The sequence below is a fragment of the Vulpes lagopus genome, chromosome 4 (assembly GCF_018345385.1).
Source record: "Vulpes lagopus strain Blue_001 chromosome 4, ASM1834538v1, whole genome shotgun sequence".
Taxonomy (NCBI): domain Eukaryota; kingdom Metazoa; phylum Chordata; class Mammalia; order Carnivora; family Canidae; genus Vulpes; species Vulpes lagopus.
This window is the reverse complement of record NC_054827.1, coordinates 92219945-92247373: the sequence shown is the minus strand read 5'-3', so window position 1 is coordinate 92247373 and position 27429 is coordinate 92219945. Positions and strand designations below refer to the sequence as shown.

The 27429-nt window shown below is 39.2% G+C and overlaps 1 protein-coding gene across 3 annotated transcripts in view; it reads left to right on the top strand.

The window, feature by feature from the left end:
- OCA2 (OCA2 melanosomal transmembrane protein) overlaps positions 1–27429 on the top strand; it is a 409422-nt gene that overhangs the window by 300073 nt on the left and 81920 nt on the right. For all 3 annotated transcript variants that reach the window (XM_041751148.1, XM_041751149.1, XM_041751147.1), the window contains one exon: positions 5483–5576. In XM_041751148.1, coding sequence (XP_041607082.1) covers positions 5483–5576 — 94 coding nt within the window. The remainder of the gene's footprint in view (positions 1–5482; positions 5577–27429) is intronic.

The window sequence follows — 27429 nt, the reverse complement described above, 5'->3', positions numbered from 1 at the left end:
TGAATAATAAATGTATTAAGGCTTTGAATCTTTTTAACCTAGTAACTCTGGTCATTGAGTGACACTTGTTCCTGGATTGCTGTGTGTGTGTGTGTGTGTGTATGTGCGTGCGCGTGCCCGTACATGTATATGCATATGCATTTGTGCATGTGCACGGGTTTCATTTCCTGGGTTGGGGCACAATTGTAGGCTGGGGCCACTAGACCTTGTGCCCCCCTTTGTACCCACCTCAATCTCAGACTGGCCTGCATCTTGAATGGTGCTGGCTCTGACCTGTCCCCTCCCTTGTTGTCCATGGCTCTTGAAGCTCTGGCCATCTGAATGGAACAGTAAAGTTCAGCTCCAGGTTTCTGCACTGTTCCTCTTGGAGCTGGAAGATTTCACATGAAGTTGTACAGAAACAGACAATGATGGATGGATGGATGACCAAGATTTTTGGCCCCTAGCTAGATTCCCTTCCTGCCACCTGGTAGTTACAGGGACAGCTGCTGATACCCTGCTCTTCACTAAATGGTACGCAGGGAGTGGGGGGGGGGTGGCAGAGGGTACACTGAGGGCTGGAAGGGGACAACAGCCACTGGGTGAGCCGTTAACGGTTTATACTATTGTTTACTCTTCTGTGATTAAAAGTGCTTCAACCCTCAAAAAAAAAAAAAAAAACCAGGGTCAACAGAGCCACCCGGGGCTCTGGGCAAGCCTGCCCAGTTGTGCTGAGTGTTAACTTTACACTTACTCTGTAAGGGATCCTCTTTCATCAACTCAGAGTTTGGAATTACTTTTTTAAAAATTGTGGTAAAATGTACATGGCACACAATGTACAATTTAACTATTTTTAAGGATGTACAACATAAGCAGCCATTGGAGAAATGTAAATTAAAACTACAGTAAGATATCATCACATATCTGTAAGAATGGCTAAAATAAAAAAATAGCAAAAACACCAAGTATTGACAAGGATGTGGGGAAACTGGGTCACTTATACACTTATCATTGGAGCTATAGAGTGGTCCCATCACTCTGGAGAACGGTTTGGCAGTGTTTTAAAAAACGTAACCTGCAACTACCATAAAACCCAGCAATTGTACAACTGGGCATTTATTCTAGAGAAATGAAAACTTATGTTAACTCAAAACCTACGTAAAAATGTTGATTTGTGATAGCCAAAAAGTAGAAATAAACCAGATGTCCTTCAATAGTAAATGACTAAAAAAACTGTGGTACATCCCTACCACGGAATGCCACTTGACAGTAAAAAGAAAGAACTAAAGGGTGTTGTGCTAACTGAAATAAGAGAAAGACAAATGCCATTTGATTTCACTCATATGTGGAATTTAAGAAATAAGACAGATGAGCAGGGGAAGGGAAGGAAAAATAAAATAAGATGAAAATGGAGAGGGAGCCAAACCATAAGAGATGCTGAACTCTGGAAATGAACTGAGGCTTTCTGGAGGGAAGGTGAATGAGGGGGATGAGGTAATTGGGTGATGGGTATTAAGGAGGGCACTTGGTGTAATGAGCACTGAGTGTCATATGCAACTGAAAATCACCAAATTCTGCCCCTGAAATTAAAAATATAGTATATGTTAATTAATTGAATTGAAATAAAGAATTTTTAAGAAAGAAACAGTAATCAGTGAGACTTAATAGGTAATAGGTACCACTTCCCAGGTTATGAGGTATTCAGGAGGCTGAATGACTTCCTGCAAAGGGGTGATTGAAAGGCAAATCTGGGGAAGGATCTCAGGCTATGAGGCCATATCCCAGTGCAGAAAAGGCTTTTGGAGGAATAGCAATCTCCATCGTGCCATCTGTGTTATATTCCTGAAAAGGTGGCTAGGAGTCAGATATACAAAAGCTGAACAACTGCCTTACTGAGCGAAGTCAGTCCAGCCCTTGCTCATTTCTCTGCCTCATATTTTTTCTAAGGAAAGATTTTGAGCCATGGGGCTCTTCACTCTACCCCTCTCTCCAGCCCTCTTCATCATGCAGCCAGAAGACCAAGATTCTATCCCTTTCCTTAGATCTTTGAAAATCTCCCATTCCATTTCCCGGATCCAGAAGTGCTCAGGAACAAATTTACCTACTGAGCCAGTGTCCCCTGGCAACAGGCAGGAAATAGAAAGGGGCTTTCTTTTTCTGACAAGTGGTCTGTTGCAGTTGAGGAATTCATACCAATTACAGTATGACAAGATACTATTGATCCAGGCAATAGGATTTTAACTAGAAATAAGGGGCTATTTTTTTCAATCATTAATCCCTAACAGGAGAAAAGAAAAGTGTTGCTTTTTAGTTTTAGAGTTCACACAGGTTGCTGAATGTACCCTGGGCCATGTGTTAAGCTCCATGCTATCCAGAAGCAGGGCTTACCATGTCAAGTTCTGGAGTATCAGTGCTTGGAGATTACAGGGAAAACACCACCCAGGCACTGAGGTACATGCTCTGCAATGGAGGCTGGCAGGACAGGACCATCTGAGGATCATGGGCATTCCTGTAGGGATAGCTTTGGCAGACTTTGGGAAATAATTGCAGGGAAGGATGGCTCACCAAGGTGTGGAACCTCATTAGCAGGTCTCCTTACTGATAGCAGGAGCCAGCTGGCTGGCAGGGTGAAGGGATGGATATGTTGGTGTGACAGAACCAAAAAGAGGCTGAGTGAGGCCATCATTGCTGTGGAATTTGTACATTACGACCTTCTTAAGACCTTCAGACGACCTGCATGACTGTCTACGGAAAGGCCTTGGGCCTATGTCATGCACATTGAGCTTTTCCCTCTCTGATCCTCCTCTGGAGTCAAAACAGCTGGCTCTAGTCCTGGGCTCATTACTTCCCAGCCCCAACATTTCACCATGTTGCCTTTCTGTGCCTTAGTTTCTTCATAGGGACACTGGGGATCCTAGGGGTCATGGGGAAGATGAGGTACCACACCTTTAGAATATTTTCCTGAGGAGACACTGAGCAGACATCTGGTCTTGTCATTCTTTTTTTTTTTTTTTTTTTTTTATTTTTTTTTTTGGTCTTGTCATTCTCAAATTGTTCTCTAGCAGAACTCACTCCACACTGAGGCCTGCATATGTCCCCTTGCCTTGTTGAAGCTGGCTGTGCCTTCTCATTCTCTTGGTCCCTCCTAAATCTCCTCTTCCTTGGGGAAGCCCTACTACCTGGCCATGGCCTGGTGACCCCAGCCCTCAGAGCATTTCTCTTGGCCTCTCTGATCTCATGCCTGCTATGCATCTCCTACCTCTCTAGGAAGTAGAGTCCCATGAGCCCCATGAGCCCCAAAGGATATGAGCTGATTTGTTCACAGAGAACAGCCTGCTGGGGTAGAAGGGAGAGCTGCCAAAGGTTGGGAAGTTAGCAAGAAATGAATGGAAATTAGGAAGGGGGTGGAGACAGATGTTAGAACTGAAATGAAAATATAGACTCAGCTCTAGCAGGTGTCTGAGACAGGAGGTCTCAAAATGGTCCTGGAATCCTAAAATCACCTGCATGACCTTTTCTATCATTACCATAACACATAGACAAACTTTATCTATTCTCTCATATTTCTTGTACTCCAGATAAGGGTAGCTCACTGGGTCTCTACTTGGTCTCATGAGGCCAAGATCAAGGTGTCCCCAGGCTCTGCTTCTTCTGGTAGCTCTGGGATGGGTCTGCTTCTGAGCTCACTCAGATTGTTGCCAGGATCCAGTTCCTTACAGTTCTAAGACTGCATCCCCATCCCTTGCTGGCTGACAGCTGGGCTGCCTTTGGCTCCTGAAGGCCTCTCTCGTCCTGGCACTTGGGCCTAAATCTCAGAGTTAGCAACACTGTGTAGAATCCTGCTCATGGTGGGAATACCTCCACTTCCCTTTGGGGTATCTCCTGGGATCCCTCTAGCCCTCTGGGATCTCTTGGACTCCCCACTCCATTTCTTCCACTGAAAAAAACAAAAACAAAAACAAAAACAAACCTAGTCTAAGTCTTCTTTGGAGGAAAAGCAGAGAGAATAAGATGAGGCTTGAGCTTGCCTTCATAAGCCTTTGCACAGGCAGTCTGGGCTGCGTGCCTGACAAGTGGTTGTGTTGCCAGCTGTGTGTTTCAAGGAGAGGGTAAAGACTGCGAGGAAGAAGGGGAGCAGGAGCATGTATTCAGCTGAGTGTCATTTGCACTGACAGATCTTCTACAAGATCCTCTCCTGGGGAATAGGCCCCAGTCTGTGTGTCTCTTCCAGTAGAGAAATCCAGAAGTCCATGTTACTCTGAGATTATTTATTCTGTACTTCTCTCCACACTCAGTGCTCCAGAAGACCCACAAATAATATGTTGCTGGGTTCTCAGAAAAGGCGGCACTTAGGGGCTCAGTGTATACAGCCTATATTTCACCCTTGGTCCTCCTCCTCCTGCTCTGTTCCTTATGTTGTCCAATTTCAGAGAGGCTGCTCCCTTGTGCCAATATGCAGTAGGCAGCTCCAGATTTGTGCCTCACAGCTCAACAGTCCTTAGGAAACAGAGTCTTTTCCTGAGTAGTTTATGCATACATGTCAAAACTGAGTAAAATAGGCTGAGCCTAAGTTATATGCCTATTCCTGAACCCTGATCTCTGTGATTGGGAGTTAGAAGATGCCGATTGTTTCACCAAGCAAATTCACCCTTCCCTGAATGAGTCACGTTGGTTGCTGGCCTTGGGCCACATCCCTCACCATAAGGCCTCACCAGTATGTATGCACATGCAGGTTACAATTCCCCACAGATCATGTACCCACTGTTAAAAAAGGCTCACACAGAGAGGCATTTTATTATCCTGGTTGTTTGCATACATCTTTCCATCCACAGACCGTGTTTACTGGTGGTTGTCTGGGCCTGGAGTCCTGAGGAAGGTGGTTTTTTTTTTTTTTTTTTTTTTTTAATTGATTTATTTATTTATGATAGTCACACACAGAGAGAGAGAGAGAGAGAGAGAGAGAGAGAGAGAGAGAGGCAGAGACACAGGCCGAGGGAGAAGCAGGCTCCATGCACTGGGAGCCCGATGTGGGATTCGATCCCGGGTCTCCAGGATCGCGCCCTGGGCCAAAGGCAGGCGCTAAACCACTGCGCCACCCAGGGATCCCCAGGAAGGTGGTTCTTATCTGAGATCCCATTCTACTGCTCTGAAAACATCTGTTCTCTCCTATGGTTGTTAGTCTGGCTTACATTTTCCTCTAAAAGATAGATGCCACTATGTGCCACAGTGATTTGCCAATTCTCCTTAGCATTTCCTGTTTTCTACCACATAAAGCAGTTGTAGTCTTATTTGTAAACGGATTACAGTATTTACAGTGAACTTATTTTCTGGTTGTCAGTGTTTTATTTCTAACAGATATTTGCAAAGTAATCACTTTGATAGTATATGTAATCATCAAATCAGAATCCTATGAGATGATACAAATATCACAGAACAAAAAAGAATAGAAGGCTACCACCAAGATAAACTGAGATTTATTTTACATTTAAAATTTTGATTCCAGGGAATGGGACACTGATTGGAGCATCAGCAAATGTTGTTTGTGCAGGAATTGCAGAGCAGCATGGATATGGATTCTCTTTCATGGAATTTTTCAGGTACTTTAAAACTCATTTTAAATTTCTCTTTGTTTAATCCCTAAACTCACTTAATTAAAAAAAATAGCAATGCAAACTGTTAAACACTAGGATAAGCAGGGTAAGCATATTTTTAGCAATTAGAGATATGTTAGTGTCGGTGAACTTAGCTAAAAAAACCACACACATTAAAAATTTATTGCTGGGATTAGCTTCATAACACAGAGCATGATTTAGATATTCTGAATAATTCAGATTGAGTCTAGGGGTCAAGAAATGGTTGTGGGCTTGCTGGATGGTTTATGTTGTTTCCTTGAAAATTCCAACAGTGATTTGTGCCTTTGACTATCTATGACTGTGGTGCTTACTGAGAGTCTGAAGATCCCCTACCAGACTGCCCAGTGAAAAAGCCTGTACTTGAAAGGACCCAGGAATATTGCAAATAGGGAACAGGCACTCATGTGTAGGCACCTATCAGGAGGGCATGCAGAGATGACGCCCAGCACGGGGAAGAGCCACCATTGCTTGCTCCTGCAAAAGAGAACGTGCTCCAAGAGAGCAGAGTCCTTGCTGGGGTCCTAACTCCCTGCATGCCTGTTTTCATATGACACCATTGTACTTTGGAAGCATATGAATGGACAGAATAGGTACTGGTGGGCCCCATAAAATGGTGCTGCTAAAATGAACTGACATTCATTTGGTGTTGAGCAAGATTTCTGTTGAAGTTCTTACACTGTCAACTCACAGATCAGGTATGCATAGCGATGATTCTCAGAACCAACCCTGCTTAAGATTTGGAATAGCAGCTCTACCTGAGGGGCAGCGTGACCTGTATCCTGTGGAAGCTATGACCTCAGGCTTCTGCAGGGCACTACTTGGCTGGGTTGGGCTTGAGGATAAAACCTCACTTGTCATACCCAGGTAAGAATCAACATCAGTCTTTACATATAGCACTGAATTTTGGCAGACTTATTATACTGACCATTTCTGTTGTTCACGAGTCACAAATAGTTCTTGACAATTTGATGGGACACTAAAATTAATTAATTGATACTCCTGGAAGACTTGGGCATGGGATGGAGGGACAAGGCTGGACAGTGAGCCATGGGATACTAACATGAATCTTTTGGGAGGACTCTGACACGTTGTTTACCCCACTGCTGAAACAGGATCTAAAACTTAGCAATTGACTGCCACTTCCTATTTAGGCATCATCAGTGTCTGCTAAGCATAAAAGGAGTAATCCTATCACTTAAGAGTTTTCTTTTTAAAAAAAAATATTTTATTTATTTATTTGAAAGAGAAAACACGAACAGGGAGGAGGGGCAGAGCAAGGAAAAGCAGACTCCTTGCTGAGCAGGGAGCCCAATGCAGGAACTCGATCCCAGGACCCGAGGATCATGACCCGAGTCAAAGGCAGACACCTAACCAACTGAGCCACTCAGGTCCTCCAGACAAAAGTTTTCTTAATGAGAACAGCATGCACTATAGCAAATACAGCAGTGGTCTTAGCAGTATAACTTATCATCTCATCTTTGCTGCAGAGGCAGTAAGGATTCATTCCTGGAGCACAGCTAGGAAAGCGGGCTCAGAGGCAAGCAACCTAAGAGGGACAGCAACAGGAGATATAAACTTGAATCCCCAAATTCCAGGGCTTCCTCATTTGGAATGGATTCCTAATTTCTGCTAAGTTGGAAGGCTGTCATTAACATATCCCTAGTCTCCTCTTTGGTTAGCCAAAGTCTTCTAACTGGACTCAACAATATACTCACATGGCCACTCAACACTGGTTGGTCTCACAAGGAGGCTTGAGAGGCCTCGTATTAATATCGTAAAAGATTAGAGGATTTTTAGGGCAACAATAAATGCTGGTCTGGGGCGCCTGGGTGGCTCAGTGGTTGAACGTCTGCCTTTGGCTCAGGTTGTGATCCCAGGGTCCTGGGATCAAGTCCCATATTGGTCTCCTGCAGGGAGCCTGATTCTCCTTCTGCCTATGTCTCTGCCTTTCTCTCTGTGTCTCTCATGAATAAATAAATAAAATCTTTAAAAAACAAAAAATAATACATGCTGGTCTGATATTTTCTTAACTTTGACATAATAACCAGGAATATGGAAAGAACCCATGTGTCTACCAACAGGTGAATGAATAAAGAAGATGTGGTGTGTATATAACAATGGAATATTATTCAGCCATTCAAAAGAAAGAAATCTTGCCATTTGCAATGACATGGCTAGAACTAGAGGGTATTATGCTAAGCAAAATAAGTCAGTCAAAGACAAATACCATATGATTTCATTCATATGTAGAATTTAAGAAATAAAACAGATGAACATAAGGGAAGGGAGGAAAAAATAAAATAGGACGAAAACAGAGGGGGAGGCAAACCATGAGACTTAACTCTAGAAAACAAACTGAGGGTTTCTGGAGGGGAAATGGGTGGAGAGATGGGTAATTGGGTGATGGGCATTAAGGAGAGCATTTGATATAATGAACACTGGGTGTTATATGCAACTGATGAATCCCTTAATTCTGCCCCTGGAACTAATAATAATAAAAATAATAATCAAGACATCTACCTGACTGAAAGGGTTAGTGTGCAGCCACTCAGATCATGCCCAGAGCTCAGAGTTCAGCTCCAGTGGGTGATATATTGCATGTACTGAACTTTCCAAGGTAGGCCTTATATTTCTATTCAATATGTGCATCTTGTGTGCAGAGTGACAGTGGCAAAAGCTAGGTACTGTGGAAGCCTCAGAAAGACTGGGGCAAGACTGAGAGCTCCTCCAAAATTACATTAGCTAGCAGCCTTAAGAATTGCATCCACCTTCTTAGATGGAGGGAAAATGTCTCTCTGGTGAGTAGTGTTTAAGAGCCATATCTTATTTCTGTATGGTTCCACCTCTGATCATTCTTCTTGTCAAGTCCTTGCTGTTCAGAAACCAAAGCAGTATGGTCATTAAGTGGTCATCTAACTGTTCAGTCCTTATTTGCATAAAATTCTTAGTTTGCAGTTGCAAATGCACTAAATTGACTTTAATCTACCTCATTTCAAAATTTCTTTCACAAAAGATGGCTTCCTGTGATATACAGTGCAAAATGTTGACTTACTATTTTGTTTTTTAAAAATTACTAATTTTTTGACTATATAAGTATATATTCCAAGGGGAATATAAAAGAAAAAGAATAAAATATAAAAGTAACTTGTGATTTTGCTGCCATGAAATAACCACTGAAATTTGTTGCATTTTCTTACATTTTCCCTTCCTCTCATGATACACATAAACTTGTTAAAATTTTTTATTTCATTGTGTCTTACCTTTTATTTTTCATAATATATTGTGAACATTTTACCAGGCCACTAGTTATTCTTTCCAAATGGAATATATTTATACCTATAACATGTAGATATATCACTATTTTAGTTTTGTTGGTCATGTAGATTGCTTCTTATTCCTTGTTATCATAATCAATTCTGTTTTGAATATCTTCGCAGATAAAACTTTGCTTCATTCTTGTTTATCAATGATAAATTTCCCGACATACAGTTGCAAGCCAAATGAATTTTTTAACTAAGTTTTTCATTTTAATTCCATTACAGTTAACATATGATGTTTTTAGTTTCAGGTATACAATATAGTGATTTAACAATTCTATACGTTATTCATTACTCCTCATGATAAGTGTACTCTTTAATCCTAAGCACCTATTTCACCTATCCCCCGACCCATCTCCCCTCTGGTAACATTCTCTTTTGTTTTGTAGTTTGTCTTTTTTCCCCTTTGTTCATTTGTTTTGATTCTTAAATTCCACATATAAGAGAAATCATATAGCATTTGTCTTCCTCTGACTGACTTATTTCACTAAGCATTATACTCCCTAGATTCATCCATGTCATTGCAAATAGTAAGATTTCATTCTTTTATGACTGAATAATATTTCATTGTATATGTATACCACATCTTCTTTATCCATCCATCTATTAATAGACACTTAAGCTTCTTCCATAATGTAGCTATTGTAAATAATGCTGCTATAAACATAGGGGTGCACATATCCTTTTGAATAGTGTTCTTGTATTCTTTGGGTAAATATTTAGTAGCATGATTACTGGATCGTATGTTAATTCTATTTTCAATTTTTTGAGACACCTCCATACTGTCTTCCCTAGGGGCTATGCCACTTTGCATTCCTACCAACAGTACACAAGGGTTCCTTTTTCTCCACATCCTCATCAACACTTGTTTTTTTGTGTATTTTTTTTCTTGTGTTTTTGATTTTAGCCATTCTGACAAATATGAGGTAATATCTCATTGTGGCTTTCATTTGCGTTTCCTTGATGTTGAGTGATGTTGAGCATCTTTTTATATGTGTTGGCCATCTGTATGTCTTTGGGAAAATTCTGTTTATGTCTTCTGCCCATTTTTTAACTGGATTGTTTGTTTTCTGGGTGTTGAGTTTTATAAGTTCTTCTTATATTTTGGATACTAATGCTTTATTGGATTTGTCCTTTGGCATTTACTAGGTTGTCTTTCAGTTTTGTTGGTTGTTTCCTTTGCTGTGTAGAAACTTTTTATTTTGATGCAGTCCCAGTAGTTTATTTTTGCTTTTGCTTCCCTTGCCTTTGGAGACAAATGTAGAAAAAGTTGTTATGGTTGATGTCAGAGAAATTACTGCCTGTGCTTTCTTCCAGGATTTTTATGGTTTTGTTTCTCACAGGTAGGCCTTTAACACATTTTTGAGTTTATTTTTGCATATGGTGTAAGAAAGTGATTCAGTTTCATTCTTTTTTGTGTAGATGTCCAGTTTTCCCAACACAAACTGGTGAAGAGACTTACCTTTTTCCCATTGCATATTCTTGCTTCCTTCATTGAAAATTAATTGACCATATAATCTTAGGGTTTTGTCCTGGCTTTCTATTATATTCCATTGAGTACCATACAATTTTTGTTACTACAACTTTGTAATATAACTTGAAATTTGGAATTATTATACCTCCAGCTTTTTTTTTCAAGATTACTTTGGCTATTCAGGGTCTTTTGTGGTTCTATCTAAATTTTTTTTTTTTGGTTCTATCTAAATTTTAGGATTGTTTGTTCTAGCTCTGTGGAAAATGATGGGGATTGCATTAAATCTACAGATTTCTTTGGGTAGTATGGACATTTTGACAATATGTGTTCTCTATTACATGAGCAGGGGATATCTATCTTTCCAATTGTTTGTGTCATCTTCAATTTCTTTCATCAATGTCTTATAGTCTTCAGAATACATGTCTTTCACCACCGTGGTTAAGTTTATTCCTAGGTATTTTTATTTTTTAATGTAATTATAAATGGGATTATTTTCTTAAAATGTCTTTCTGGGGCCTTACTATTACTGTATAGAAATGCAGCAGATTTCTGTGTATCCTGTGACTTCATTGAATTCATTTATCAGTTCTAGTCAGTTTTTGGTAGTGTTTTTAGAGTTTTCTATATAAGAGTATTGTGTCCTTGCAAATAGTGAAAGTTTTCCTTCTTCCTTACCAATTTGGATGCTTTTATTCTTGTCTGATTGCTGTGGCTAGGACTTCCAGTACTATGTTGAATAAAAATAGTAAGGTGGACATCTTTTTCTTGTTCCTGATCTTAGGAGGAAAGCTCTCAGTGTTTCCCTATTGAGGGTGATGTTCACTGTCAGTTTTTCATGTGTGGCCTTTATTATGTTGTGATAGGTTCCCTCTAAACCTACTTTGTTGAGGGATCTTATCATGGAAGGATGTTGTACTTTGTCAAATGCTTTTTCTGTGTCTATTTAAATGATCAGTTTTAAAATCCTTTCTCTTATAGATGTGACCATATTGTGATGTAGCACATTGATTCATTGATTGCTTTGTGAATATTGAACCACTCTTGCAACCTAGGGATAAATCCTACTTGATTGTGGTGAATGATTTTTTTGTAATGTATTGTTGGATTCACTTTGCTAGTATTTTGTGGAGGATTTTTGCAAGTATGTTCATCAGAGATATTGACCTGTAATTTTCTTTCTAATGTCTTTATCTGGTTTTGGTATCAGGGTAATGCTGGCCTCAGAGAATGAATTTGGAAATTTTCCTTCCTCTTCTATTTTTTGAAGTAGTTTGCAAAGTATAGGTATTGATGCTTCTTTAAATGTTTGGTAGAATTCACCTGTGAAGCTATCTGGTCCTGGACTTTATTTTCTTGGGAGTTCTTTTTATTGCTGACTCAATTTCATTGCTGATAATCAGTCTGTTTAAATTTTCTGTGTCTTCCTGATTTGGTTTTGGGAAGTCATATGTTTCTAGGAACTTCTCCATTTCTTCTAGGTTGTTCAATTTGTTTATATATAATTTTTCATAATATTCTCTAACAGTCCCCTGTATTTCTGTGGTGTCTGTTGTTAATTCTCCTCTTTCAGTACTGATTTTGTTTTTTGGAGTCTCCTGTCAGTTTTTTTTTTTTAATGAGTCTAGCTAAAGGTTTACCAATTTTGTTGATTTTTTCCACACCCAGCTCCTGATTTCATTGATCTGTTCTATTTTATTTTTAGTTTCTATTTCATTTTTTTCTGCTCTAATCTTTATTGTTTCCTTGTTTCTACTATTTCAGCATTTTGTTTGTTGTTCTTTTCCTAGATCCTTTAGGTATAAGTTAGTTTGTTTGAAAAATTTCTTGCTTCTTGAGGTATGCCTATATGGCCATAAACTTCCATCATAGAACCCTCTTCGAATTTTCCTGCTTTTGCTGCATCCCAAAGATTTGGACTGTTATGTTTTCATTTTCATTTTTCTCCATGTATTTTAAAAATTTCCTCTTTTATTTCTTATTTGACACATTTGTTATTTAGTAGCATCTTATTTAACCTCCATATATGTGTGCTCTTCAGATTTTTTCTTGTGGTTTGTAGTTTCATAGCATTGTGGTCAGAAAAGGTGCATGGTATGACTTTGATCTTTTTTTTAATTCGTTGAGACTTGTTTTGTGGCCTAATATGTGATATCTATTCTGGAGAATGTTCAATGTGCGCTTGAAAAGAATGTGTATTCTGTTGTTTTAGATTGGAATGTTCTGAATATAACTTAAATCCAGCGCCCAGTGGTCCAGTGTCATTCAAAGCCACTGTTTCCTTGTGGATTTTCTGTGTTGATGATTTATCTGTTGATGTAAGTGAGGTATTACAGTCCCTTTTTTTAATTATATTACCATCGGTTACTTCCTTTATGTTTTTTATTAACTGCTTTATGTATATTGGTGCACCTATGTTGGGTGTACAAGTATTTACAATTGTTGTATCTTCTTGTTGGATTGTCACTTTATTATTATGTAGTGCCCTTCTTTTTCTTTTTTATAGTCTTTGTTTTAAAGTCTATTTTGTCTGATATAAGTATTGCTACTCTGGCTTTCTTTTGTCTTCCATTTGTATGATAAATGTTTCTCCATCCTCTCACTTTCAATCTGCAGGTAGCTTTACGTATGAAATAAATCTCTTGTAGACAGTATTGTAGGTGGGTCTTGCTTTTTTATTTTTTCATCACCCTATGTCTTTGATTGGCATGGACCACTTACATTCAAAGTAATTATTGAAAGATATATCGCCATTTTGTCACTTGTTTAATGGTTGTTTTCATAGTTCTTCTCTGTTCCTTTCTTCTCTCGCCCCTTTTTCTCACAACAAGCTGGCTTTCTTAGTGATATACCTGGATTCCTTTGTCTTTATTTTTGCAGATCTATTTCTGGTTCTTGACTTGTGGTTACCATTAGGTTTGCAAATAGTAGTCTTCTGCATATAGCAGTCTATATTAAGTTGATGGTCATTTAAATTTGAACCCATTCTTTGAATTCTTCACCCTGGCACATTATAGGTATATGATACCATATTTTGTGAGTCCCTTCACTGATTTTTGCAGATATACTTATTTTTCTGCTTTTGTGCTTTCTACTTTTGTTACTCTTACGCATGGTCTTCCTTTCCATCCAAAGAGTTCCCTTTAACATTTCTTATAGGGCTGGCTTAGTGGTTATAAACTCCTTTAGTTTTTGTTTCTCTGGGAAACTATTTTTCTCTCCTTCTATTTGGAATGATAGCCTTGCTAGATAGAGTATTCTTGGCTGCAGATTTTTTCCTTTCAGTACTTTGAATATATCATGCCACTCCCTTCTGGCCTGCAAAGCTTCTGCTGAGAAATCTGCTGATTGCCTTATGAGGTTTCCCTTGTAGTTAACTCTTTTATTTTCTCCTGCTCCTTTTAAAATTATCTCTTTATCACTACTTTTAAAAATTATTATATGTCTTGGTGTGGACCTCTTTGGGTTAATTTTGTTGGGGACATTCTGTGCCTCCTGGATCTGGATTTCTGTTTTCCTTACCCACATTTAGGAAGTATTTAAACTATCATTTCTTCCAGCAAATTATCTTCTCCCATTTCTCTCTCTTTTTCTGGGGTCCTATAATGCAAATGTTTTTACACCTGATGGTGTTGCTGAGTTCTTTAAGTATATTCTCATTTTTCACAATTTTCTTTCTTCTCACCTGCTCAGCTTACTTCCCATTCTCTGTCCTCCAGGTCACTGAGTTGTCTTCTATTTCCTTTAGTCTGCTATTTATTACAGTTAACATATTTTTAAATGCATTTATTGTGTTCTTCATCTCTGATTGCTTCCTTTTTATCTCTTTGTTAAAGGTCTCACTGATATCTTCCACTCTTTTTTTAAGTCCAGTGTGTATCTTTATGATGAATATTTTAATTCTCTATCAGGCATATTGCTTATTTCCATTTCTCTCTTGCAGTGATTTTGTTGTTTTCTTTCATTTGGGACATATTCCCCGGTCTCCTCATTTTGTCTAAGTCTCTTTGTTTCTCTGTGTTAGGAAAGTCAGCTGTGTTTTCTGCTCTTAAAAGTGCTGTCCTGAGGTTCCAGGGTGGCTCACTTGGTTTGGTAGCCATCTTGATTTTGGCTCAGGTCTTGATCTTGAAGTCTTGGGATCAAGTCCCACACTGGGCTCTATGCTAAGTCTACTTGAGAATTCTCTCTCTCTCTCTCCCTCTCTCTCTAACCCTCTCCCTGATTGCATGCTCTCTCTTTCTCTCTAAAGTAAATAAATAAACCTTTTATTTTAAGTGGGGTCCTTATGAAAAGAGGTCTGTAGTGCCCTGTGGTGCAATATCCTCTATTTACTGCAACCTGGTGCTTGGGGGTATGTCCTGTGTGTGTTGTATGAATCCTGCTATTATGGCTTAGCTTTTTCCTTCAGCCAAGTTGTCTGCAGTAACTCTTTGCCCTTGATGGGCAGTGTTTGATGCCTGTGGTGATAATGAGCCAGTCTGGGGCCACCATGGGCTTGAGTTGACTCAGCCCAGGTGCTTGCCAGATATGTAGTAGCGCCAAACTGCTTGGTGCTTTCCCTATGTTGTCCTGAGAAGCTTTTGTTGGTGGGCAGGGCTGCAGTCTAGGGCTGCAGTCTGACTTGTGTGTGTTTATCTTTCCCTCTCCTTGGGGCAGAAGTCACTTTGGAAGGTTCTGGCCCCTGTTGGGACTTCTTGCATAGTGCTAGGTTTGTATCACTGCTTTGGATGGGCTCCAGGCAAGAGTTTATTGGTTGGTGGAGATCTGCACATGTGTGGCATGCAGTGTTAGCAAGGTTTTCCTGCTGGTCCTCTGTGAAAGGACTAGGACCAAGGCCAGCCATATTGGAAGGGGTAGATCCACATGTGCAGAGGCAGAGCATGCAGTTTTAGCAAGGTTTGCCTGGTCCTCTAGGGGAGAAGACCTATAGTGCCAGGACTGAGGCAGGCCTGACTGGAGAGGGCAGATCTACTGAAGCAATGGGGAGGGGGCATAAGCAAGTTAGTTAGCAAATGCTGGTGCTATACTAGTTCCCACAGGTGGCTTGTGTTTATGCTGGAGAATGGGGTTAGGGAAATGGCAGCTGCTGGCTCCTTTTTTCCTGGAGGAGTCTCTCAATGGTCTCTGTCCTAGACATGCTCTGAGATGAGTAACTCTGCCTCCCATATGTTACAGATGTTTTTCAAGCTACTCTGTGGGCCATTTGTTGTGCTGTATCTTTAAGAGCAGGGACTCAGTTTCCTATAGCCTTTCAGGCTTTCCTGGATCTCAGCTCGCTGGTTTTTTAACTTCCAAGTTTTAAGTCCCGCTGGTTGTAAGAACTCATGAAATTCATTCAGCCCTTCTGGTTTTCAAAGCCAAATGTTATGGGGATTCATCTTCCCCATGTAGGCTCCCAGTGTAATAGTTTATTTCTCTCCCTATTCTGTACCCAGGGCATCTCCCTCTGGCAGATGGCCTGCTTGCTATCTGTTTAGCTCCCCACCACATCTCTGCCCTTCTGACCCTCTTTGATGTGGCCTCTTCTCTTCCTTTTGTTCTAGAGGGGTTTGTTCTGCCAGTCTGGGTGGTTCTCTGACTGATTTGTTATCTAGCTACATCTGTGGGAGGAGGTGAGGTTAGAGTCTTCCTACACTACTTACTTCCCAGCCTCTCCAAACTTTTTCTTTCTTAATGGCAAATTATGAAGTGTTTCACAGTCTTTGATTTGATGCAATATAGTACAGTTTTTCAGTCTAAGCACATTTAAAATAAATATGACTGGAAGGAAAAGTACCAGGTAGGCAGTCAGGAGCTCCTGTACTGATCAATGAATTAAATGGTCATGTCATTTCCTTCACTAGGATTTCACCTTCTCTTCTGGGAAGACAGGATGAAAGACAGCCTTGGGGTCTCAGTGTCTGTGGCTCCTCCTCTGGCTGTTGCCTGGCTTGTAGATAACACTTGCTACCAGGATGCTCTCTCTGTGAGATCTGGCTGCAAGTGCAGCGTGTGAGGAGCTGAGGCTGAAGTGCCTTTAATTTTACTAAGATATGCTCTGGATTTGCCTGTTCATATTAATTTTCTCAGGTATCTCATGGGCCCTTCTTGCATGTAGAAGCAAGTCTGTTTTTTTCTTTTTTTAGTTTCAGAAAGTTTTGGATCAGTTTTAAGTGTTAATATTAATTGTTTCATAGATATGTTCTTGTTGGATATACTTGACTTGTCTTCCATTTCAACTGCCTTCCCTTGAACTGATCTTATACTTAATTTATTTTTACTCCTTTGTTTGCTTTCCTTCTTTCTTCAATGTCCCTTATTAAATTTTCACTTGATTGTATTTTTCTGGGACACTTTATAATTTAATCTTCATTTCTGATGCAATTTGGTCTTTTGCTTTATCATTTTATTTCTTCGTGTTTTTGCCTATTTCTGGTTTTAGCACTTAGGTTTTGATTTAAGGTGTTCTTTTTGTTGCTTCCCCCCCCCCCCAGATATTTCTATGTGCTTATTTAATATATATAATTCATTATAGATTGTAATGCAGGGGTTTTTTTTCTAGTTCATGTTTAGCCTTTTGGAGAAATTTTTATCAGTTTCAGTATTTAGGTTTACATGTTCTGTTGTTTTCTTATGAAAGCCTTATGTAGGTGAAATCTGCTTTCATCCACACACTTTCATGGATGGATTTGGCCATTGGAGTCAGTTTGAAGATTCTTAGTTCAAGACTACCCTCTGTGGTCAGTGCCATGGACTGTAGTTTTTTAAAGAATGATTTTATTTTGTTTATTTTTTTTGAAGGTGAAGGGATGTCTATCAATTTTTGGTTCTTTTTATCTTATAAGATTATTTCCTCTTGCTACCTTTCCTCTTCTCCTCCCAAACTCCAATGAGTAATCCTGCCTTCCTCTCTGCTGTCTTCTCTCCTAGCCAGGATATGTGCCAAGGCCATACCTGTTACCCTGTGCATGTTTGCATTCTTTCTCCATTGTCTCTACTGTGATTGAGTGGGGTTATTTTTCAGTATTTTAACATTTAGGTTGGACTTTCTTTTTATGGTTGTTGTTACTCACTCAATACTAGGAATTTATTGCTTCTTTTCTTTTTTGTGAAGTTTTCTGATTCCTCCAGCAATTTGTAGAGACCTAGGGCAGGGGTTTGAGATCCAATTTTGCTGGAAATTGGTGTTCATTTCTTTGCTGACAAGTAATATAAAGATTATGGTGCTCTCTGTCTTCTAGTTATGTTGAAAGTGTGGTGTCTATGTGGTTTTATTTGTACTTCTTACCGATCTGTAGAATTTATTGTAAGCTGTGTGGAGAGCTTAGGATTTTGGTGGCTGTTGTCACACTGGCCACCAGAAGCCCTCCACTCTTCTTGAAGATAGTGGTATCACTCATTTCTCCCTTGTGATCTTCTGTAATGACTGCAGAGGGTACAATAGAATTTTATCTTGTTCTCTTTGGAGGGGATTATTTTATGAATGATGATTATGCTCATGTTGGATTCTCTCACTGAGCAGGAACATAGGCTCCATGGGACACTCCTCCATGGGACACCCCTCCATGGGATGACCCTCCTTGGGGTGACCTTCCATGGAGCACCTCTCCATAAGGCAACCTTCCTTGGAGCACCCTTTCATAGAACACTCTTCCATAGGTATTCCTCCATGGAACACTACTAGACAATATACATGGATAAACTAAAAGTTATTTCATCAATTGATGATGCAGATTTTTACTATTTCTTTGAATTTAGAGACACAAGAGGATTAATTTTATTGTGGAAATTAGCCTTGATATGTGTTTTAAATCATTTGCTCTTTTGTTTGCTTTTGAGGTTTATTGGAATACAGCTAACTATTGTGAGACTTTTTTTTTAAATGAATAAGTTGGAGAAAAAAATGAACAAATTAGTAAATTAAATGAAAGAGAAAAAATATCCAGAGAATAAACTATTTAGAAACTAGTATTCTAAAAGCAACACTTGAAAATATCTTGGCTTTGTTTAGTGTGACTCAGAAGGATCAAAAACATTGATTACTATTAAATTAGCACAAAGTTTTTTGGCCACCATATTTTATAAAGTGCTAATTCTACATCTTTTTTGAGGTTTATACAGGTAGAAATTTATATTTTATCAAAGGTCAAAACTGGTACTAACTTAATATTATATTTTTAGGTTAATATCTATGTTAATTGTAATGCTATAAACTCACTGAACTAGAATTCAAATAATTTCTTTCCTTGTGAGAGTTAAAATCATGAACGTGAGATCAGTATTTTTCTGAATGTAAATTACAAGTCAGTCTCATCCATACATTTAGTTTGTTAAAAAAAAAAAAAAGGAATTATTTTCATGTAGCTCTCTCCTGTTTAGAGCAGAAATGGCCCTCAGATTTCTCTGCTCAGGTGGATCCTTTTTGTGTCTAAATGCCCCCAACCCCTCACTCTCCTACTCTTATACAAACATTAGGAACCTCTTCTCCTGTTTTTTTCCTAAGACATAAGACATAAAATCTTCAGCCTTAGCATGAAACCAGCTGAGTAGATTAGCATGTTCTCAAACACTTCGAAGCAGTGATCCTGAGTATGGCTACTATAAGGGGGCAGGAGTTGGGCAGGTTCAGAGTGTTAGAGGGCTGTTTGAGACCTTTGAAGATAAAAGAGTTCCACAAAGGTCAAGAACCCACAAGAGCCCAAGATATATAGTCAGAGGATGCCATGAAAGGTGGGGCAAAAAAGGTTCTACTAAGCATTTATTGATTTTACTTTCCAGTTTTATGGAAGCAATGGCCCAGTTTTTTTTTTATTTATTTTTATTTTTATTTATTTATGATAGTCACAGAGAGAGAGAGAGAGAGAGAGAGGCAGAGACACAGGCGGAGGGAGAAGCAGGCTCCATGCACAGGGAGCCTGATGTGGGATTCGATCCCGGGTCTCCAGGATCGCGCCCTGGGCCAAAGGCAGGCGCCAAACCGCTGCGCCACCCAGGGATCCCGCAATGGCCCAGTTTTGATTTGGAGTAACCACCGTTCCCCCACTAATGCACTTTCCAGGAAGGCATGCCCCAGAGTTGGAGGAGGGATACAAGGCAACAAAGGAACAATTGAGGAGTGGCATACAACTTAAGTCAGATTGATCAGCCCCCCAAGTGGTCGAGTTGTTGGAGAAGGGAAGTTCCTTCCACTAGATGCTGGTAATGTGGAAAGTCCAAAGATGTATCGCGATTCCTAGAAGCCCAAGACTGGGCTCTGAGCCTAGAGGAACCAGATCCAGCGCAAGGATCTTGATAACATCATCTATTCCTGTCATTATGGCTGTATAACAAGTTATCCCAAAATGTAGTGGCTTCAGGCAATAGCAATAATTATTTTGTCCTTTGTGACCATTTTTGCAGGATTTGAAAGAGCCAGCTTGTTTCTGCTCCCCTCAGAATCATCAGGGGCTGCTCAAAGGCCAGAGACTAGAATCATGTGAGGCTTGCTTACTTACATGTCTGATGGCTGGGCTGTGGAGAACCAAGGACTTAGGGGCTGAAATGGCTGAGGTGTCCTAGGCATTTGTCTGTAACTGTATGTCACAGGCCCTGCCGAATTCGGAGGAAGGAACCTTCTAATAAAGGAGTAACCATGTCACATGGTAAGAGGAACATGTGGGATCGACCATGTTGGTGCAGCCAGATTTGGACAATACAAGGTGCCATGTCATTTTATCTACCCCCAGTCTTGTAGTTCATAACATCTCATAACTCACTTTTTGTTCTAGCCATTCTGCTTTAGATTTTCTATCACTTGTAACTATAAGAGTCCTAACCGGTACAGAGGCCTAAAGATATGTCACCACTTTGTGATCATTTTCAAGAATTCATACTAGTATAGTTGTTTGAATCAGGTGAGTGATTTGATCACAAATTTGTCCCTTGCTTTCTGTATTCCATTATCTATATAAGGTTCAAGTTCTTGTTGAAGATGCTTTATCAAGAGCCAGGCATTTCTGCCATTGAACCTTCTAGATTTGTGACAATGAGTTGCCCATTTTGGCTTATTGCATGGTTCACTTTCTGGGGCTGATGGCCAAGTCATGTAGGACTGGTATTTCTCAGAACAATGTGCTGTGCAATACTTTGTCTCTACTATGACTGTACTTCTGACCCTTACCAGGAGCCACTGGTTACTATAGAAGGCAGATTGAGAAGCTGATTCAGCAAAATTCTGCTGCCACAGTGAATGTTTTTTTTTTTGTCCTCACACCAATCAGTTCTCAACTCTCTGACACCAGCTGGGTATTCTATAATTCAGTTCTTTCTAACTATCTGGAGTTAACACAGACTCACAGGTTTTAGGGCCCAATATACAAGGCTGCCTCTACTTCAGATACCACTTGCAGATATCAGGTCCCCAGGTTACCCACACTTCTACAAAGTTGGAGGTTTCTACAATCTCCCTCTCAGGTTCAATAATTTGCTACAGTAGCCCACAGAACTCAGGAAAGCACTTTAATTACATTCACCAGTTTAAAGGATACAAATGATCAACCAGATGAAGAGGTATATAGGGCAAAGTCTGGAGGAGTCCCCAGTCCTGGTGCTTCTGTTCCTGTGCCATGGGGGGGTATGCCATCCTCCTAGTGCATAGATGTGTTTACCCACAGTAGTTCCCAGAGTCCTGTTGTTTAGGGTTTTGTTTTGTTTTGTTTTGTTTTTAAGATTTTATTTATTCATGAGAGACACAGAGAGGCAGAGACATAAGCAGAGGGAGAAGCAGGCTCCTCACAGGGAGCCTGATGTGGGACTTGATCTTAGGACCCAGGATCATGACCTGAGCCTAAGGCAGACTCTCAAACACTGAGCCACCCAGGTGTCCCTGTTTAGGGGATTTAATGGGACTTTTATTATGTGGACATGATTGAGGCCATTGGTGATTAACTCAGTCTTCAGCTCCTCTCCCCTCCCTGAAGGTTGGGGAGTGTGGCTGAAATTTCTAGTTTCAAATCAAACCTTAGTCTGTCTTTCTTTTTTTTTAGCTTTAGTCTTTCTGGTGATCAGCTCCCATCCTGAAACTATCCAGAGGCCTACAGAATGCCTCATTAGAACAGAGACACTTCTATCATCTTTATCATTTGTGAAATTCCAGGGTATTTAGGAGCTGTGTGCCAGGAACTGGGGAAAGAGACCAAATATCTTTCTAACTATTCATTATTAGGAAAAGGGCGTGGAATGTGCCTGCTGTGTGCAATGGTACATTAGCTGGTTGTTCACAGAGACAATGCAGTTTTGTATAGATTGTCCACCAAGGCAGGGATGAAATGTCTGCTAAGAAAGCCATTCATTGTCAGTGTTTCTTTATATGCTAAACTTTATTCTCTAAAATATAAAATTGAAAAATGATATCATGGAGTTTCCATGAGTTGTCTAATGGAAAACTTCCCTTTGTCTTTGCATTGATCAAATTTCCTACAGCTGAAAAGAAATCAAATGGGACTACTTGTAGCCTAAATGATTATATTAAAGCAACTTGTCTTCAATATATTATTAATTGAATTCCAACCATTACGCAATTCAGAAATACTGAGCAAATTAAAATAATTTAAAATGACTAAAAAAAGCATGAGACTTAAAAGGATGAACAAATAAATGTCTTGGTAGAATGGAATAAGGTGAGTTAGGGGTGGGGCAGACTAGTCCCAAGACAGCTTTAGTCATTTTCTAAAACAGTCTCCATAAACAAAATGCCTATTTTGTAACTTCCTGGAAACAACAATGGAGTGCAGTTCAGTGCTTATGGATGGCAGAAATGCTGTCCATTCCTCATGTATCCTTTCATGACAGCTCATTTATTGGTTAAATTTTTGAAGTAAAAGGGCGCTTGCTCTAAACTTCCCCTCTTAGAATATGCTATTTGGAAAGTAATAAAATAAAAACTTTTAATTATGAATTTAGACATTCATATTAACATAGATTCACATTCTTTACTTATAAAATGATGTACTTATGGACAACTAAAGAATTTATCTAATATTTAATCAGGCTATATTTCATGAATATTCATTGCATAAAGAACATAACATTAATTTATGTTTATCTGTTCAGTCAACACATTTATAACTACCAAGAAGTAGTCTCAAGTGGTGCGTAGGTAAAGCAGACAGCTATGGTCCTAGTGAGCTTTGAGTCTGTCCAGGTGAGGAGCAATACATACAACCAGGCATAGACTACTGAACTATCCACAATTTGATCAAATGCTGCTATGCTAAAAATACTGATTTTATGAGATAAGAAATAGCCCCAAGAAGGCAAATTGTGTATCTTCCCTGAGAAAGTGAAGCAACTACGATCACTTTGGTGCAGGGGGCTATAGGGAAAGTCCTTAAAGAGGCTGCTACTTGCCACATAGACTCAATGGAGAGAGACTAGGTTTATTCCAAGTGTGGTGGGAACGTACAGAGGGCTTTAAACAAGAAAGCAATGTGATGTGACTTTTATTTTGTAAAGACCACTTTTCACTGCAGTAAAGTGAACAGATTGGAGGAGTCAAGAGTAGCAACATTTCGAGACCATTTCGAGATGGGGTGGGGCAAAGTGTTTACCTTAGAATGGGAAGGTGGGGAAAGGGAGCAGGTTTGAGGTACAGTTCAGAAGTGGAATCAGCAAGCTTCATGATGACAAGAAGACATCTAACTGGCAGTGAGAAGTCTTGCAAAAACCTTAGGGGTGGGCTTTTAACATCAGTCATGGATGCTGTGGGAGGAAAAGAAAGAATGCAGAATGCACTGCTAATGCAGGACTCTTCATCAGATTAGGTTGGGCAAGAGGGAGAACAGAACAGCAAGCTACCAACACTGGATGGGCAATATCTGGGACCTCAGAGACAATAGGAGTCAGTGCTCCCCGACTTTCATCACTTTTTCATTCAGTGTGGGGCTTCTTTCATATGCTAGGGAATGGCCATCTACAGCTCCAGAGATGAAATGAAATAGGCTCCCTCTAACATCCTTTCCAAAATTCCCAGGGAAGGGCTCTAGATGATCTAACTTAGGTTAGGTGACACTCTTGGACCAAGGGCTGTGGCACCCAGGCCCAACTGTTTTCAGGGTGTATCTAGTGCTTGTTGCCTAGGCCAGTCACTGTGGTGACACATTCACCATGGGGGAGCAGGTGTGCCTCCCAGAAGAGGGGAGTGGATGCTGTTTGGGGAGTCACAACTGTAGGCATCCACCGCATGGGAGATGAGAAGGGCACTGGGAAAGTCCCTATCTGCCCCTTAGCATCAGACTCCCCAGGCACTGACACTGCTAATGCTTTTTACTATTGGTATTCCCTGGAAGAATCTTACAGCTCTCTACTGGGGCTTCCTGGCCTTACCAGAAGGGTAGACCCTCACTTTGATACAGCCTGCTTCCCTGAGCACCCTACAGTAAACAAACTTTCTTTTCCCATGGGGACACAGTGCCACCCTTTGATATAATAAGCTCCAATCTCTATTTGGATCCATTGCTATTTTGGTGATTTGACTGAGTCCTAGAGCCAGTACCATCTCTCTCTCTCTCTCTCTCTCTCTCTCTATCTCTATCTCTATCTCTATCTATGTATCTTTATTTAAAGACGGCTTTATAATAATTTTAAAATATTTTAAGACAAGTTACTATTTTTTAAAAATAATTGTTCATTCTGGATCATTCACTTTTCAAAGAAACTTCTGTTATTTAACTTATATTAAAAATTGAGATTCGATGGCTCAGCGGTTTAGCACCCGACTTCAACCCAGGGTGTGATCCTGGAAACCCGGGATGGAGTCCCATGTCGGGCTCCCTAAATAGAGCCTGCTTCTTCCTCTGCCTGTGTCTCTGCTTCTCTGTGTGTGTGTGTCTCTCTCATGAATAAATAAATAAAATCTTTAAAAAAATAAAGTAAAAATTGAGATTCTGATTAAAAATGACATTATACTAATAGAACATCCTTACTTTTGGAAACTTGATTTATTTTTCTATTTTATTCAGCTCTTGTTTTAATAAGATATTTTATCTTCCTTTAATAAGGTTTTGTTGTTCCTTCATATAGGTTTTGGACTCTTATGACTTTTTCCTAAATATTTTATTTTTTGTTTGGCTGTTGTAAATTTGGTTGTTTTAATTCATGTCTTTTGTTTACTCTTTATTCACAGCCTTGCAAAAACTGATGGCTTTGTGTTTATCTTGAATCTGGCTGATATTTTTGATTCTCTGATTTTTTTTAAAAACTAAGTTTTCTTGTATTTTCTTAGGAACACAGTCATATCATTTGTAAATGTGACTTTTCCTTTCTTCTTCAGAATTTATACTTTTTAAAAAAAGAATATTATTTTCATATTTTACTTATCAGAATCTTGAAAAGTAGTGTGCCAAAATAGTAGTTATTGCAAAATCCTTATTTTCCTGCTTTTAATGGAAATTGTGCATTTTACTGTTTAATTTGCTGCTGGTTTTTGCTAGTTTGTCAGTAGGTTTAGTCATCTTATACTTTTATTGTCATTTATTACCGAATTTTATTACACACTATTTGTGAATCTGTTGATATAATTATGTGATTATTTTCTTCCTTTAATTTATTTATGTAATGAATCATGTTTTAGATTTTCTAATATCAGAAAATATAATATAATATCTAATAATTCTTGTATTTCTGGAGTAAGTCTTATTTAGTACATTCCTTTTGCTTTTGAATGATTTTTTAAAATCAGAATTGTTGTATCTATATTCATAAGTAAATTTTGTCACAGCTTTTCTTTTTGAACTTTATTAGGTTTTTACAGTTTTACTAGCTTCATCAAATGAATCAGAGAGCTTTCCATATTTAATTGAACAGTGGAATTGTAAATTCATTTGAATGTGATGTCTTATATTTTGCTAGGAAATAACTTGAAACTCTATAGTCCTTATATCTATGGTCATGTCTCCCTTCTCTGCTGAAACACACACATAAACACCTCTTATAATTTTAAAATATTCTAGGACATTATTATATATATATATATGCATGTATTCTTTTTATTTTTCTCTTTACTGAAACTTCTCAGGAGTTTGTATTTGAGATTTCAGAAAATAGATTTTTGGCCTTTTACACTTTACATAGTTTGTTTTTATTTCTGTATTACATTGTTTTCTATTTTTATCCTAATTCACCCCTCATTTTAATTTAAATAATATTTATTGTGTTCTTTTGTTATCTTATAATGTTAAATATTTAATTTTCAGTCCTTTACAGGTAAAAGTAATGAAAAGGTCTGTATATGTCACTTTATAGGCCTTTTCTGTGTCCTATGAAGTATATTAAATGTTTTTCACTTTATCACTTTCTATATTATTTGCCATTCATTTTGATTTTTTTAAATTTAGGGGTTATTTAGAAGATTATTAATTAATTTTGTGATTTTAATCAATTTATTGCTATTTTCCTTTTTAATGTTATATAGGTAATACATTCAGATGGTTAAATAAATTAGAATAAGTAGTACATTGAGAAGTCTGATTCTCAGCCTATCACCATTTACTTCACTGTCTCCCAGCTCCCTTATGTCTACTTTAATTACTTTCTTATGTACTTTTTTCAGTCTACCTTTCTGCAGATATAGGAAACTCAAAACGTATATCCTTATTTCATCCCACTTTATTACACATAAGTTAGCACATGACGTGCTGCTCTGCATCTTGCTTTTTCCTCTTATTATTATATTGTAAGACCTCTCCATAGAGAATTTCCTCATTTTTTTGTGTATTTGTTTTAAGAGCTATACAGTAATACATGGTATATAGAACATAATTTATTTAAATAATTTTCTAGTGAGGAGTTAGGGGACACCTGAGTGGCTCAGCGTTGAGCATCTGCCTTTGCCTCAGGGTGTGATCATGGGGTCCAGGATGGAGAGAATCAGGTCCCTGAGAGGAGCCTGCTTCTCTCCCTCTGCCTGTGTCTGTGCCTCTCTCTCTGTGTCTCTTGTTTATAAAGAAATGAAATGTTTTTTGAAAAGGGAGTTAGGATAGTGGAGGAGTAGGGAGACCCTAAGCTTGTTTCATCTTTCAAGCACAGCTAGATAGTTATCAAATCATTCTGAACACCAAAGAAATCAATTGGAGTTCTGAGAGAACAAAAACTGCAAGTCTAAGAGTAGAAAAGCAACCACCTTTTGGAAGGTAAGAGGTATAGAAAGTTGACTTGGGGGAGATATAGTTGTGGATACTGGGGCAGGGAGGGAGCCAGCTTACAGAAGCTATCACAAAGTATTATAAACAGGAGAGTGCAAAATCTGAACTTTTACATCTGCTACCAAGTGGAAGTGCCTGGCTTGAAGGTGCTCAGGTAGTGAAGTAAAGCAGAATCCCAGGAGTCACAGTGTGGTCTGAGGATCCCCTGGGTAGCAAGAAGAATGGGTGGCACCAATCTGCTGTATACTTCCTAGGGATAATAGCAAAGAAGCCAGCTGAAAGCAGTGAGGTTTGTTGCCAGTTTTTTGTTCTGTTTTGCCATAAACTGCATACTGTGTGACCACTTTCCTAGGACCTGCTGGAAAATGGCAAAAGTGTTCCTCCTAGAAGAACAGCACAGGTCCATGCTACAGGAATCCCTAAAATTTGGAGTTTTGAAACTCAGTGGCATGCCTGAGAAAAAAAGCGCAGGCACAGGCAAGGTGAATGCAGGGTTCAGATGGAAACTGGAGACACAGCGAGGGTGATTGATTGCTCTTGTATGAGGGCTCACTGAAGCGTGAGGTGTGCAAACTTTCAACTCTGGGGCTAGAGAACAGGGGCCACCATGTTAATCCGGCCCATCAGCACTGAAAGATTCAGGAAGCAAAGTAGCACCACCAAGTGGAGGCTGGAGCCGCTTACACTAAGCCCCTGCATGCTGGAGGCACATTTCCACTGAAAGAAGTCAGCCTGAGAATCAACCCAGCAGGCCCTTTCCCCAGAAGATCAGCACAAACAACTCTGATCATAGAGTTCTGCAAAGCTTCAGCTATAGGGAAAATAGGATCTAGTTTCCTCTTTCCTTTTATTGTTTATGTTTTTATTATTAT